This window comes from Delphinus delphis, chromosome 20 (assembly GCF_949987515.2).
Source record: "Delphinus delphis chromosome 20, mDelDel1.2, whole genome shotgun sequence".
In the NCBI taxonomy this organism is placed as follows: domain Eukaryota; kingdom Metazoa; phylum Chordata; class Mammalia; order Artiodactyla; family Delphinidae; genus Delphinus; species Delphinus delphis.
The window spans coordinates 46565814-46579955 of NC_082702.1; the positions used below are offsets into that span (position 1 = coordinate 46565814).

The window sequence follows — 14142 nt, forward strand, 5'->3', positions numbered from 1 at the left end:
ACAGTAAGATAGTGAATAAAGAGCAAGATAATTTCAGATAGTATAAGTACTATGAAGAAAATAAAAGACAGGGACTTCGCTGGTGGTCCAGTGGCTAAGACTCTGCACTCCCAATGCAGAGGGCCCGGGTTCGATCCCTGGTTAGGGATCTAGCTCCCACATGACACAACTAAGAGTTTGCATGCTGCAACTAAAGATCTCACATGCTGCAATGAAGATCCCACATGCCACAACTAAGACCCGGCACAGCCAAATAAATAAATAAATATTTTTTAAAATAAATAAAGAAAGAAAAGATAAATGGGATGACTGGGGTGGGGAGGAGATTTTATATAAAGGCAGCTAGTGATCATTAAGAGTGAATTGGCATAAATTTGTAAAAAAAAAAAAAAGGGAGGGGCAGATCTAAAGATACTTAGTCTGTTCAGACTTCTATAACAAAATAGCACACACTGGGTGGCTTATAAACAACAGAAACTTATTTCTCACAGTTCTGGAGGCTAGAAGTCCAAGATCAGGGTGGTAGCATGGTCAGGTTTTGGCAAAGGCCCTCTTATGGGTTGCAGACAGCCAACTTCTAACTGTGTCCTCACAGGGCGGAAGGAGCTGGGAGCTTTGTGGGATCTCTTTTATAAGAACACTAATCTCATTCATGAGGGTTCTACTCTCATGATCTAAGCACCTCCAAAGGCCCCATCTCCTAATACCATCACAGTGGGCATTAGGATTTTAACATATGAATTTAGAGGGGACAAAAACATTTAGACCATAACAAAAGAGTTCCAAAAGCAAAGGTTAATGACAAGTGCAAGTTCAAGACAAGGGAATAAGCATTCAGACTGAAGGCCTATGTGGCTGCATTGAAATGAGGAAAGAGGGGACTAGAAGAAGGAGTCAGAGAACCCATCAAGGGCCAGATCATATAAGGCCCTGCAGGCCCTATATATACATGAAACTGGGGAGGATTCTGATCCCAAATACGAGTACAAATACAAATTTGTATTTACGCTGAAATAAAACCATAAAAACTAGATAAAATATATAAAATATCTTTTGAGGGGTTAGAAAGTAACTAATACAGTGAGGAAATGGGGGGCTACAATCTTTGAGAAAAGAGAAGTACACAGGGAAGCTCCAGCCCAGATTTTTTTCTGAGGGGACTGTCCAAATTGTGGCCCAGAAGAATTGAGCCCTTGCAGAAAGCAGTAATCTTATTGGGCTGAAAATGTACAGGTAGGAGTTCAGAATCCTCTAAGTGGCTGGGACTTAAGGGTCAAAATACTGGAGAGAAGGAAACCACCGAGAAAAAGCGAAAAATCTGTGAACAAATTTCTCTCAAGTGGCTGACTGACTCCTAAGCTGTGCATGCACAGAGTCAGACTCCAACAAATCCTGAAGAAAACAATAGCTGAGAGAGCAATAAATTGAGAGAGATTTCAGCTTGGAGCTTGGACCCTGCTGAGGTGTAGAGGCCTTGGTAAACACCCCTGGCTTTTAACTGAGGCCTCAGAAGTGTTACACCCTAGGAACAAAGGCCATATTGCAGGAGGAAGGACAACACCCCAGGGGTAAGGACCTTGCCCTAGAAGAAAAGACAAAACTACAATGGGCCAACCCTAATAAAGCTTAAAACATGCCTCAGTGGGGACAAGGTGAGCCTCCAGTACTCTGTCTATAAGAAGAAAAATTAACCTTTTTGGAGAAAGATTAATACCATCCAGAGCTTCTATAATTTTTAATCTGCATGGTCCAGCTTTGAATCAAACATTATGAGGCATGCTAAAAACAAAACAAAGCTGAACTAAGCTAAACTAAATAACCGAAAACAAAAAGTCAGCAAAAACTCCATATGATTCAGATATTGGACTCATCAGATGGGGACTTTAAAATAACTGTGACTGGTATACTATAGAAAATAAAAGATAGATAAAATAGGTGAAAATAGAGAATTTCAACAGAAAATTGGATTCTATACAAATAATCAAATGGACATTCAAGAACTGAACTAAAATTCATTAGATAACATAAACAGCAGTCTGGATATCTTAGTCTGTGTGGGTTGCTTTAACAGAATACTATAGGGAATTCCCTGGTGGTCCAGTGGTTAGGACTCCATGCTTCCACTGCAGGGGGCACGGGTTCAATCCCTGGTTGGGGAACTAAGATCCCGCAAGCCAGGTGGTACGGCCAAAAAAAAAGATTTAAAAAACTAAAAAAAAAAACCCAAAACAGAATACCATAGATGGGATAGCTTATAAACAATGGAAATTTATTTCTCATAGTTCTAGAGGCTGGGAAGGCCAAGATCAAGGTGCTGGCAGATTCAGTGTCCAGTGAGAGCCCACGTCCTGGTTCATAGACAGCCTTGGCATGTCATTGTAAAACTGGTGACAATCAAAGAGAGAAAGAGAAAATCTTAAAAGCAGACAAAGATGCATTATCTTCAAAGGACCAATAACAGGCATATCTGATTTTTCATTAAGAAACTATGAAAGCCAGAAAACAGTAGAATGACATAATTTAAATACCAAAAGAAAAAAAAATGTTGCTAACCTAGAATTCTACACCCAGGGAAATTGTACTTCAAAAATGAAGTACTAGGAAAAAAAAAAAAAAATGAAGTACTAGGGACTTCCCTGGTGGTCCAGTGGTTAAAGACTCTGTGCTTCCACTGCAGGGGGCACAGGTTCCATCCCTGGTTGGGGAACTAAGATCCCACATGCTGCGAGGCACAGCCAAAAAAGAAAAAAATGTAATGAAGTACTGATAACACGCTACAACATGGATGAACCTTGAAAACATAATACTAAGTGAAAGAAACCAGAGACAAAAAGCCACCAGTTGTAGGATTACATTCATATGAAATATCCAGAAAAGGCAAATCCATAGAGACAGAAGTAGATTAATGGTTTCCAGGAGATGGGAGGAGGGGAGAACTGAGAAGTATGGGATTTCTTTGGGAATGATGGAAATATTCTGGAATCAGATAATAGTGATGAATCAGATAATCACAATCAAAACATTGTGATTATACTAAAAACCACTGAACTGTGCACTTAAAATTGTTAAAATAGTGGAGTTTATGTTACATGAATTTGATCTCAGTAAGTTTTTGTTTTTTTGGTTTTTTTTTTGCGGTACGCGGGCCTCTCACTGTTGTGGCCTCTCCCATTGCGGAGCACAGGCTCCGGACGCACAGGCTCAGCGGTCATGGCTCACGGGCCCAGCTGCTCCGCGGCACGTGGGATCTTCCCGGACCGGGGCACGAACCCGTGTCCCCTGCATCAGCAGGCGGATTCTCAACCACTGCGCCACCAGGGAGGCCCTTCAGTAAGTTTTAAAAAATGTAATTAGATCCATTCAAAAAAGGTGAAATAAAGACATTTGCAGGGACTTCTCTGGTGGCGCAGTGGTTAAGAATCTGCCTGCCAGTGCAGGGGCATGGGTTCAAGCTCTGGTCTGGGAAGATCCCACATGCTGCGGAGCAACTAAGCCTGTGTGCCACAACTACTGAGCCTGTGCTCTAGAGCCCGCGAGCCACAACTACTGAGCCCGCATGCCACAACTACTGAAGCCCGCGCGCCTAGAGCCTGTGCTCTGCGACAAGAGAAGACACTGCCATGAGAAGCCTGCACACTGCGGCGAAGAGTAGCCCCCGCTCACCACAACTAGAGAAAGCCCGCGTGCAGCAACGAAGACCCAATGCAGCCAAAGATAAATAAACAAATAAATAAATTTAAATAAATAAATTAAATAGTTAAAAAAGGCATTTGCAGACAAACTAAAGCTGAGAGAGTGAGGTAATTCATTGCTAGATGGTCTGCACTACTCTAGGCTGAAGGAAAATGATCCCAGATGGAAGCATAGGACTGCAGGAAGGAATAAAGAGCACTGAAAGGGTAAATATGTGGACAATTAATATTGTTTTAAACAACGATAATGAGAGATTTTTAACATATGTAACAGTGAAATATATGACTCCCATAGCATATAAAGAAGAATGCAGATTGTAACTGCTAGGCCCTGGAGTCTAGGATAAACACTAAAAGAATACTACAAGAATGTGTAAGTGTAAAGCATTTGATTAATCCAAAAGAAGGCAACAAGGTGGGAATAAAGTAACAAAGAACACGTAGGATAAACAGAAAACAACTGCACTAGGTTTAAGTCTACTTAAATCTAAGTGCATTGGGAAGCTGTTGGAGAGGTATCAGCCGGGGTGTGGTTTAATCGCCAAGCAAGAGCTAATAGAGTCTTCAACCACCTCACAAGTACCCTCAGTGCTCAGCATGATGTTGGGCACATAGAGGGCAATCAATGAAGGCTTACTGAGCTGGCCAAGCTTCTCCTCCCACCGCTGAGTGGCTGAAGTGACTTCCCTGAAGCCCTCTAATTGTTCTTCTCATTGTTTGGGCAAGCAAGGTGAAAAGAAGTGATGGGGCAGAGCACTTTCCTCCCCTGACTTCTTACCATCTTCCCCATTTGAGGACTATGGCAGCTTCCAAAATACAGGAATGCTTTCCCAAACTTGACTGTGCAGCTGAATCACCTGGAGCAATTTTCAAATGTTTCTGATTATGGAATCCAGGAATATGCTTTCCTGACAACTAAGGCAGCACTGGTCCCTGCCAGTCCTCGGCAACTATTGCTCTAGTGCAGGACTGCATCAGTGGTCTCTTTCCTCAGGCGCCTCCTGACCTTTGCCATATCCAAAATTTCACGATCATGTAGATGTGACATTGACCCATGAAGTTCTAACACTTTCTTCCTAAAATTTTTGTTTTCTTCTCCTTTCATGCTCAGCTCAGAAGTCTCAATATTTCTGAAGCCTTCCTAGGAAAATTAACCCCTTTTCAACATGCCATTTTTAGATTTATTCATTTATAATTCAGCAGTTCTTTTCTGAGCACCTCCTATGTACTTCCTGCCTTGGGGATAGCACTGTAGTTAGAAGAACCAGCCTGGACTGTCTGGGTTTATCTAATCCACCATTTGCCTCCTGGTGGGTTATTCTGGGTTCTGTGAGAAGCAATCTCCAGACAGGATTCGCTGTGGAAGAAACTTATTAGGATTAAAGCCTCACAGGAATAGGCCTGCTTTAGCATCTCTTGCCATGCTCAGTCACTGGCTGGAAGAACCCTTGGGGAGTGTGGCCTCAGAGTGAACCCAGCGATGGATTTCAGAGCACAGCAGCTGGCCAATTACATACAGTCCCCACAATTGGACATATGAGAGGCAAATTTTCATGACCATCATATTCCATCCCTTGTGCCCCACAGATTTATTTCTCTACACAAATTTGATGAACAGCTACTCTATAGTTTCCATGGATCTCTTTTTCAGAGGGAAAAACTCAGAAGAGGGAGGTTAGTGAGATAAACTAATGTCCATCATTGCTGGTGATCTCAGGGCTGCAAGTGGAACTCATCCTCTTTTTCCTCCATTCTGAATTTCCTTTACCCTCAGCTAGCACCTCAGAAGTCTTGGTGGCTTACCTGGTGATGTGACCCAAGGCTTCATTTCAGGTGTGGTGTTGGTAGTGGGCATAATAACCTTTTCATCCTGCTGTGGTATTGTTGCATGTCTGTCCACAGTTAGAGAGAGGCAACGGAGCACCAGAAGGCATCCAAGTGGACCACTTGGATATTTCTCTTTGCTCCCATTATGTACAAGCAGCCCTACTTGCTCCTGTTGATCAGGGTGTTACCACTGCCAATATGGTGATTCCTCTTCTCACCTATTGGTCCCTGGGCACAAGGTCTCAAAGTGCTCTGGTAGCAGCCATAATTTATAGTTCGGTGGGACCCTTGCTGTGTCCTCTGGCAAAGTGCACCCCTGTAGGAACCCAGGACCTTCAATGATGTGGAGCCCAGGTTGCTGGGATGGGAAGTACAAAATCACCCAGGTCACTGGGAGTGACAGTAAATGAAGCCACTCCTGTTTCCTCATGTTGGTTCCTGGACCCATGTATGCTGCCTACTGGGGAAACAGCACCAACAGAGGTCTCTTAACATTGCATCCTGAAGAATGACACCCTATTCTCTCAGTGTTGCTTCTTAGCTAGTGCTTCAGCTATGTCTTTAGAAGGTCATTATCAGTAGGCTATTAGCTGGCTGTTTCTGGATGGGATAGTATATGACAAGACCAACAGATCCCATGGTCATGGATCCACTTCTGCAATCCCTTCACTGTACAGTGGGTCCCCTGGGTCAGATGCTATGTTGTGTAGCAATCTGTGCCTCAATCTGGCATTCTGCTGGCAGAGGCCCTGAGAGCAAGAAAGTTAAATCCACACGCAGAATAGATATCTATCCCTATAAGGGAGAACTGCTGGCCTTTTCAAGAGGAAGAGGCCCATTGTATCTGACTTGCCACAAAGTAGCTACTTGATCTTCTCTAGGAAAAGGGCATATCAGAGACTCAGTGTTGGTCTCTGTTGCTGACAGGTTGGACATTAAGAGGCAGCCTTGGTAAGTGGCAGTCCATTCTCCCAGACAGACTTTGGGCCCATATGTAGCCTCCATCTCTGCCACCGCGGCCACTCCATTCGTGGGCCCAACATATCAGGTCTACAGTGGCTGAAGGATGGCTGTCAATTGGTTGAGTCATTTTGCCTACTTGGTTGTTCAATGCCTCTTCCATGGTAGAGGTTCTGGTGTGCATTGTCCTGTAATAAAAAGTCTTTACACATTGTGCCTTCTCCATATAGTCCAACCACATGCCACTATCCCAGACCAGGCTGCTGGACCCTGCCCAGGAATCTGTTTATATTCTCACCTTAAACCACTTCTTCCATACAAAGTGGAAAGATTAGGGCACAGCTTGCAGCTCCACCCACTGGAGTATTTTTCACTCTCCACTGTCTTTCAGGGTCATACTTGCATCCTGTAGGTTTTAATGGGGCACTAATCTCCACCATCCTCCATCCCCCAGTAAGACACTGCTTTTTTTTGTTTTCCTTGGTCACACCACGCGTCTTGCAGGATCTTAGTTCCCTGATCAGGGACTGAACCCAGACCATGGCAGTGAAAGTGCTGAGTCCTAACCACTGGACTGCTGGGGAATTCCCAACATTGCTTTTAATTTATTATCCTGGCCAGTGACTGCAGAGCAGTTTCCAAGGTTTACATTTGGCCTTTCCTGTAATGGTATTTTTTTAAAATTAATTAATTTATTTTTGGCTGCGTTGGGTCTTCATTGCTGTGCACAGGCTTTCTTCAGGTGCAACAAGCGGGGGCTACTCTTTGTTGCGGTGTGCAGGCTTCTCATTGCAGTGGCTTCTCTTGTTGTGGAGCACAGGCTCTAGGTGCACGGACTCAGGAGTTGTGGCGCCTGGGCTCAGTAGTTGTGGCTCGCGGGCTCCAGAGCACAGGCTCAGTAGTTGTGGTGCACGGGCTTAGCTGCTCCGTGGCACGTGGGATCTTCCCAGACCAGGTATCAAACCCATGTCCCCTGCATTGGCAGGCGGATTCTTAACCACTGCGCCACCAGGGAAGTCCCTGTAATGGTAATTCTTACCCCACAGGCCAGAGACACCACATGTTTACAGATCATTTTCACAATGATCTAGTGTTTCTAGGTCTGGATTATTCTAGATCATTTCCAGTTATATACTTGGGGACTGGGGAAATGATCACTGGATGGGTCCACATAACCAGTGGGGCCACTGTGAGCCATAATCTAGCCAGGACTCCATTTATAGTACCAGGTCCCCAGGGGCCAGGGACCGATGATGATGCTTTTAGTCTGAGTATCAATGGCAACTTGGACCAAATGTCCAATAGTCCTCAAATAGTTGGTTATTTCTCTTTTGTCAGTGTATAGTCACCCAAGTAAATGGCCATTGAGTCTCTGTGGGGAAAGACTGAAGGAACCATATGCTTGGCATGGTGTTGTAGGGTCTTTGTTCCTAGGCTCCCAACTACTTATTCATCAATGGGCTCTGGATCTGAAAATTGGCTCAGGTCTAGAAACTGAGCAAAGGAGTATGACCTTTGGGGATGACCACCTTTAGCCTCCTGCCCCTCCTTTCTTATGGAATTTTTTGTTTATAGATGTTAAAAAGCACCCTCATTGGGCTTCCCTGGTGGTGCAGTGGTTGAGAGTCCGCCTGCCGATGCAGGGGACACGGGTTCGTGCCCCGGTCCAGGAAGATCCCACATGCCGCGGAGCGGCTAGGCCCATGAGCCATGGCCGCTGAGCCTGCGCGTCCGGAGCCTGTGCTCCGCAGTGGGAGAGGCCACAACAGTGAGAGGCCTGCGTACTGCAAAAAAAAAAAAAGCACCCTCATTGGCTGTGTCTATTTTGCCCCTAGGGATGCTGTCTTTTATTAACTCTCTCCCCAACTCCCTGCGGGTCAAGACCCCTTAGTCAGCTCTTCAATCTTGCTGGTAATAATGGAATTGTGGCCTCCTGGCTTCTGGAAGTTAAGCATTGCCACCTGGTCTTTATTATTCTTGGGCCTCAATCATCCCCATCTTACCAAATTTCCCGGAACACTCCTGGCATACCCGTGTTATCTAGGTCTAGCAGGAAGCAGAAAACAAAATGGGATTAGGCATCAACAAATAACCAAACAACCCAATTTAAGAGTGGGCAAGGGGGGTTTCCCTGGTGGCGCAGTGGTTAAGAATCTGCCTGCCAATGCAGGGGACATGGGGTCGAGCCCTGGTCCAAGAAGATCCCACATGCCGTGGAGCAACTAAGCCCGTGTGCCACAACTACTGAGCCTGCGCTCTAGAGCCCACGAGCCACAACTACTGAGCCCACGTGCCACAATTACCGAAGCCCACGTACCTAGAGCCCGTGCTCTGCAACAAGAGAAGCCACTGCAATGAGAAGCCCACACATCACAACAAAGAGTAGCCCTCACTCACCGCAACTAGAGAAAGCCCACACGCAGCAACAAAGACCCAACACAGCCAAAAATAAATAAATAAAATAAATAAATTAAAAAAAAATAAAGTGGGCAAGGGATTTGAATAAACATTTCTCTAAAGAAGGTATACAAATAGCCAATAAGCACATGAAAAGATGCTCAACATCACTAATCATTAGGTAAATACAAATCAAAACTACAATAAGATGCCACCTCACACCATTCAGATGGCTACCGTCAAACAAACAAACAACCCCCCTCCAAAAAAAGAAAGTAACAAGAGTTGAAGAGGATGTGGAGAAACTGAAACTCTTATGCACTGTTAGTGGGAATGTAAAATGGCACAGCTGCTGTGGAAAAACAGTATGGCAGTTCCTCAAATAATTAAGAAGAGAATTACCATACGATTCAACAATTCCACTTCTGGGTATATACCCAAAAGAATTGAAAGCAGGGTCTCAAAGAGATATTTGTACACCCATGTTCATAGCAACATTGTTCATAATAGCTAAAATGTGGAAACAACTCAAGTGTCCACTGACAGATGAATGGATAAGCAAAATGTGGTCTATGCATGCAATGGAACATCATTGTCTTAAAAAGGAAGGAAATTCTGATACATGCTACAACATGGATGAACTTCGAAGACATTATGCTAAGTGAAATAAGCCAGTCACAACAAGACAAATACTGCATGATTCCACAGAGATGAGGCAATTAGAGCAAATATACAGATCTCACCCATGTGAAGCAGAGATAGAGAGGGAGGAAGCAAGGATGGTTACGTGGAAACAACTTAGACTGAAGTTCAAGTCTAAGAAAGTTTGGCCAACAACACTGGAGAGTCCTCAAGCTAAAGTTGCCTGTCAGGCATTCAGCGTCTCCCAGAAATGGGCCTGCCTTAGTATCCCTGCCATCCTCAGTCACTGGCTGGGAGCAACCCTTGGAAAGTGCGGCCTTGCTGTGATGTAGCAGTGGATTTCAGAGCTCAGCAGCTGGAACAGCAGTCAATTATGCCCTCCTTGGTCGGAGATCTGAAAGGCTCATGTTCATGGCCACCACACCTGGGCAAATTCTTTCACTTCTCTGAGAGTTCCTTTCATATAAAAGGTATACCACAGCATTAGGTACATACTCAGTAAATGTAGGCTGTTATTATAAATCTAAAATGAACTATTCTGATTATTTTTTAATTTTTAGAAACAAAACAGTATGACTACTGAGCTGGAATGACAGCAGTTGCTTAATACCAACAAGAGTAAAGGGATGGGGCTTCCCTTGGTGGCGCAGTGGTTTGAGAGTCCACCTGCCGATGCAGGGGACACGAGTTCGTGCCCTGGTCTGGGAAGATCCCACATGCCGCGGAGTGGCTAGGCCCGTGAGCCATGGCCGTTGAGCCTGCGCTCCGCAACGGGAGAGGCCACAACAGTGAGAGGAACTGCGTACCGCAAAAAAAAAAAAAAAAAAAAAAAAGAGTAAAGGGATGAAAAATGGAATAACATACTTCCAGGCACTCCAAATTATCCAGCTAAGGGATCTGAACTTGTTTGTCACAGAAATCTCAGTGATTGTCTAGGGTGAGAACCCTAGATTGTCTAGGGTTGTAAGACCCAGAGAGAAGAACCCAGTATTCTGGAGTGTGGGTGTTCAACCTCCCTTACAACAATTTGCCAAGTTGTACAAACTATGGTTCCTAAAGGAATTTCACGTCTCTTTTTTTGGGGGGGGAGAGAGAGGGGTCTTAATCAGAGAAGCAAATGTTAGCATCTGCTAATGTATTTGTTTCCTTTCCTTGACTCAGGCAGCAAGTGACTCAGGTGAGGGAAGGCGCATATTGTTTGCCTAGTGATGTTAAGTACTGTCACTCTCTCTACCTCGTCAGGATACCACCTTCATGAGAGGAACTGGGGTCATGGCCAACTCTAGGGCTACCACTGGAGCCCAAGCACCACAATTAGAAAGCCCGCATGCCACAACTAAAGAGAAGCCTGCACTCCACAACTAGAGAGAAGCCTGTGCATGGCAATGAAGATCCTGTGTGCTGCAACTAAGACCCAACACAGCCAAAAAAAAAAAGACAAAAGACATCAGGAGTAGGTACACATGGTAAATGCTTTATTTTCATATTAACATTAAAACATAAAACACAGAACATGAAGAGATCCCATTGTCCGGTTTTCAAAGCAGGTACAAGGATATATACAACAAGAAAATATTTTTGAGTCTGCTTAACTCCAAACCCTCAAATGGGAAAACAACCTTAGAGCCAGGGTAAGGGAACATGGTGGGGCAGAGTCTGGGTCTACAGAGGTAATCTCTCCTGCCAGGCAGAGGTGAGTGGGGGCAGGGGCAAAGTTTTTTTCCTTTGGAGAAATCAGTCACAGCCCCAAGAATTTGCTTCTAAAACATCTAAATTTACTAGAGAAATGCAAGGATTGGTAAGACATGAGATTCTTTCAACTTCCCTAGTAATACAAGTCCCTTGGTTCCTACACTTGGGGGGATTAATCAGCATCAGCTGAGTGTACTTCAACATTAGTCAAATCCTAACCCTGCCCTGGGTTCTGCCTCTGCCAAAGACAAAGGCAGCCAGGGCCTGACCACTTGCATTCTCTCTGTTATCATCAGCTGAAACCAGATGAGCTCTGCTTTTTTTTTTTTTTTTTGCGGTACGTGGGCCTCTCACTGTTGTGGCCTCTCCCGTCGCGGAGCACAGGCTCTGGACGCGCAGGCTCAGCGGTCATGGCTCACGGGCCAAGCCGCTCCGCGGCATGTGGGATCCTCCCAGACCGGGGCACGAACCTGTGTCCCCTGCATCGGCAGGAGGACTCTCAACCACTGCGCCACCAGGGAAGCCCGAGCTCTGCTTTTTAATTCAAATCCTTTTCTGCCACGGAAGCTCTAGGCCTGGGTAGTCATTCTTAGTCATCAACATATCAAAAGGAACACCTCCTTTAGAAAAGGGGGCTCTTTCCCAGGCTCTGGAAACTGGCTTTTTGAAAGATGTCCTTAAATAGGAGGCCACTCTTTAAAAGCACAACTAGAATGTGGAACTCTGGGGAAATCTACTGCAATAACCCCTTGCTGGTAAGAAATGCTGGAAACAGTTCAGGAGTTCACCGTCAGAACTGTTTTAAAATAAAAATGATAAAATTTCTACAATTATTTAAGAAAATCACATTGTTAGCCATCCTGCTCCCAAGAACAAGGAGCACACACCTTGAGACATGTTCTGTTGTGGACAATAGTTTAGAAGAGCAGCCTTTAGCAAAGTAAACAGATATAAACTGAGCCCTCTATTGGAGAAAAGTGCAGCTCCCAAAGTTGGACAATCCAGGGCTGAAATGAAAGCTGGTGGGCATCTCCCTGCAAACCACATAGGCCTCCAACCACTATTATCTTCCTGAGAATAACTGTTTAACTAACAACACTTTTTTTTAAAGTTAGGAAGGGAGGCAAATCAGAGGAACTTGGAATCAAACATCAGTTTCACCTGGGGGAAGGATTTAACCTGGGAATTCTAAACACGCTCAAGAATGGCTCCTCACTCCAAGGGGTTGACTTTGTTCAGAGAGAAACTCTTTCAAAATGGAAAAGACAAGTCCTTTTTTTGCTTTCAACAGCAGTCTGAGTAGCTTCTCTTTTGTAGGCCTCTCTTGGTTATTAGCCCCTTGCTCCTGATCTCTCAAACTAGGAGACTCAAGTAAGAGCTCTGACATATGGCTCATCTTTTCCTAGTGAGAGAGACAAAGAGTGGCCTTCAAAGCATTGGCTTATATAAAACCAATCCTGAGATCCTAAGCTGGCTAGAAAAAAAAGTGAGTCTTCCTCACTGCTCAAACAACTGGTCTCGTTCCTTGACTCCCACAATGTGATGAACTCCATACACTCGGCATTAGGGAAGGGTCTACAGCTCATCAGCCACCACCATCACTGGGTTTACCAATATCCCAGCACTGCACACCTGAACATTACTGTTCCTGCCACAAAGCAGACCAGATGTGCTCTACCACACACTTCTGTAGGGATGAGACCAAGTTACTAAAAGGTTATCAGCCCGCAAGGTCAGAAATAGATCAAATCCTTTGGAAGATTCTACAGTGCCCTCTTGTGTTCAACGAAAGATTCTTTTGCCTCCAGGCTGCATCCAAGCAGCATCAGAAAGACCATTAGTCCCTTCAGGAACATACACGTTCCCAAGTCATATAGCTCAAGTGACAAGACCACTCTGGTGGGATGTCACATCCTCTGGAAATGCTTGGTGCACACACATATCCTAAATGACTTCTGGGAGGATACTCTCCAAGGTTCAGCTGTAAGTTCGATCAAAAATACTGATTCTCAATGAAGATTCATGAAGGCTTTTACCCCCAAGAAATGTATAATGTGATGGAGTACCAGTCACTGACTCTTTTGATGGACACTGCCACAATCCCAAAAGTTCTAGGCCACAGACATTAAGCACAGATCTTGCTCAGGGCTGCCAGGTGCTAACAAACATTTAACATTAACCAGCAGCATGTCCGACAAGTTTCAAGACCATGGTCACTCCCACCTATGGATGTGGACCATCTTCTCCGTTAAGGTAGCCAAGTAGCTGTTATGGTTCACCTGAAATGGGCAGATGTCCAAGACAGGCTGATTAGCCTGCAGTTCCTGCAGCAACGAGCCACTGCCAGCATCCCACAGCTAAAAAACAAAAGCAGAGATAAAGGTCAGCTAGGTCCCTTCAATTCAGCTAGGGACTTGCATTCTTTATCATCACACAACTTTGAAAGCACTGCAAGGAGCAAAACAGACTGTCCCTAACCTTCACAAGGTTGCACAAAGCCAACACACCTGACACAGGTCACGTATGGCCTCACCTACTAAAATCAGCAATTAGTCTACCTGTGAGTAGATCTGAAAACCAAGCCTAGTATTCACTCCTTCAATCTATGTGCCAAGAACTCTTTTAGGGAAAAAAGGGTCAACAAGGCAAAAAGTCCCTGTCTCTGTCCTCATGGAACCTATATTCTAACTGGTGCTTTCTTCTCCTTTAAAAAAATTTTTTATTGTGGAAAAAAAAGATTAAAGTAATAAAAAGTACAATAGTACAATGAGCCATCCATCACCCAGATTACTAAGCTTTTACCATACATGCTTTATTGATTTTACTTTTTTCTTTGCTGACATCATGTCATTTTACCCTTATATACATAAGTATACATCTCTAAAAAAAAGACATTTTCTTGGGACTTCCCTGGTGGCGCAGTGGTTAAGAA

General features: G+C 44.5%; 1 protein-coding gene across 2 annotated transcripts in view; it reads right to left on the reverse strand.

Annotated features, from left to right (window-relative positions):
• Nucleotides 1–10979: 10979 nt before the first annotated feature.
• The window catches only part of RFWD3 (ring finger and WD repeat domain 3), a 40875-nt gene continuing 37712 nt past the window's right edge, over nucleotides 10980–14142 (reverse strand). For both annotated transcript variants that reach the window (XM_060000598.1, XM_060000597.1), the window contains exon 13: nucleotides 10980–13567. In XM_060000598.1, the coding sequence (XP_059856581.1) occupies nucleotides 13424–13567 (144 nt within the window). In that variant the 3' untranslated portion in view covers nucleotides 10980–13423. The remainder of the gene's footprint in view (nucleotides 13568–14142) is intronic.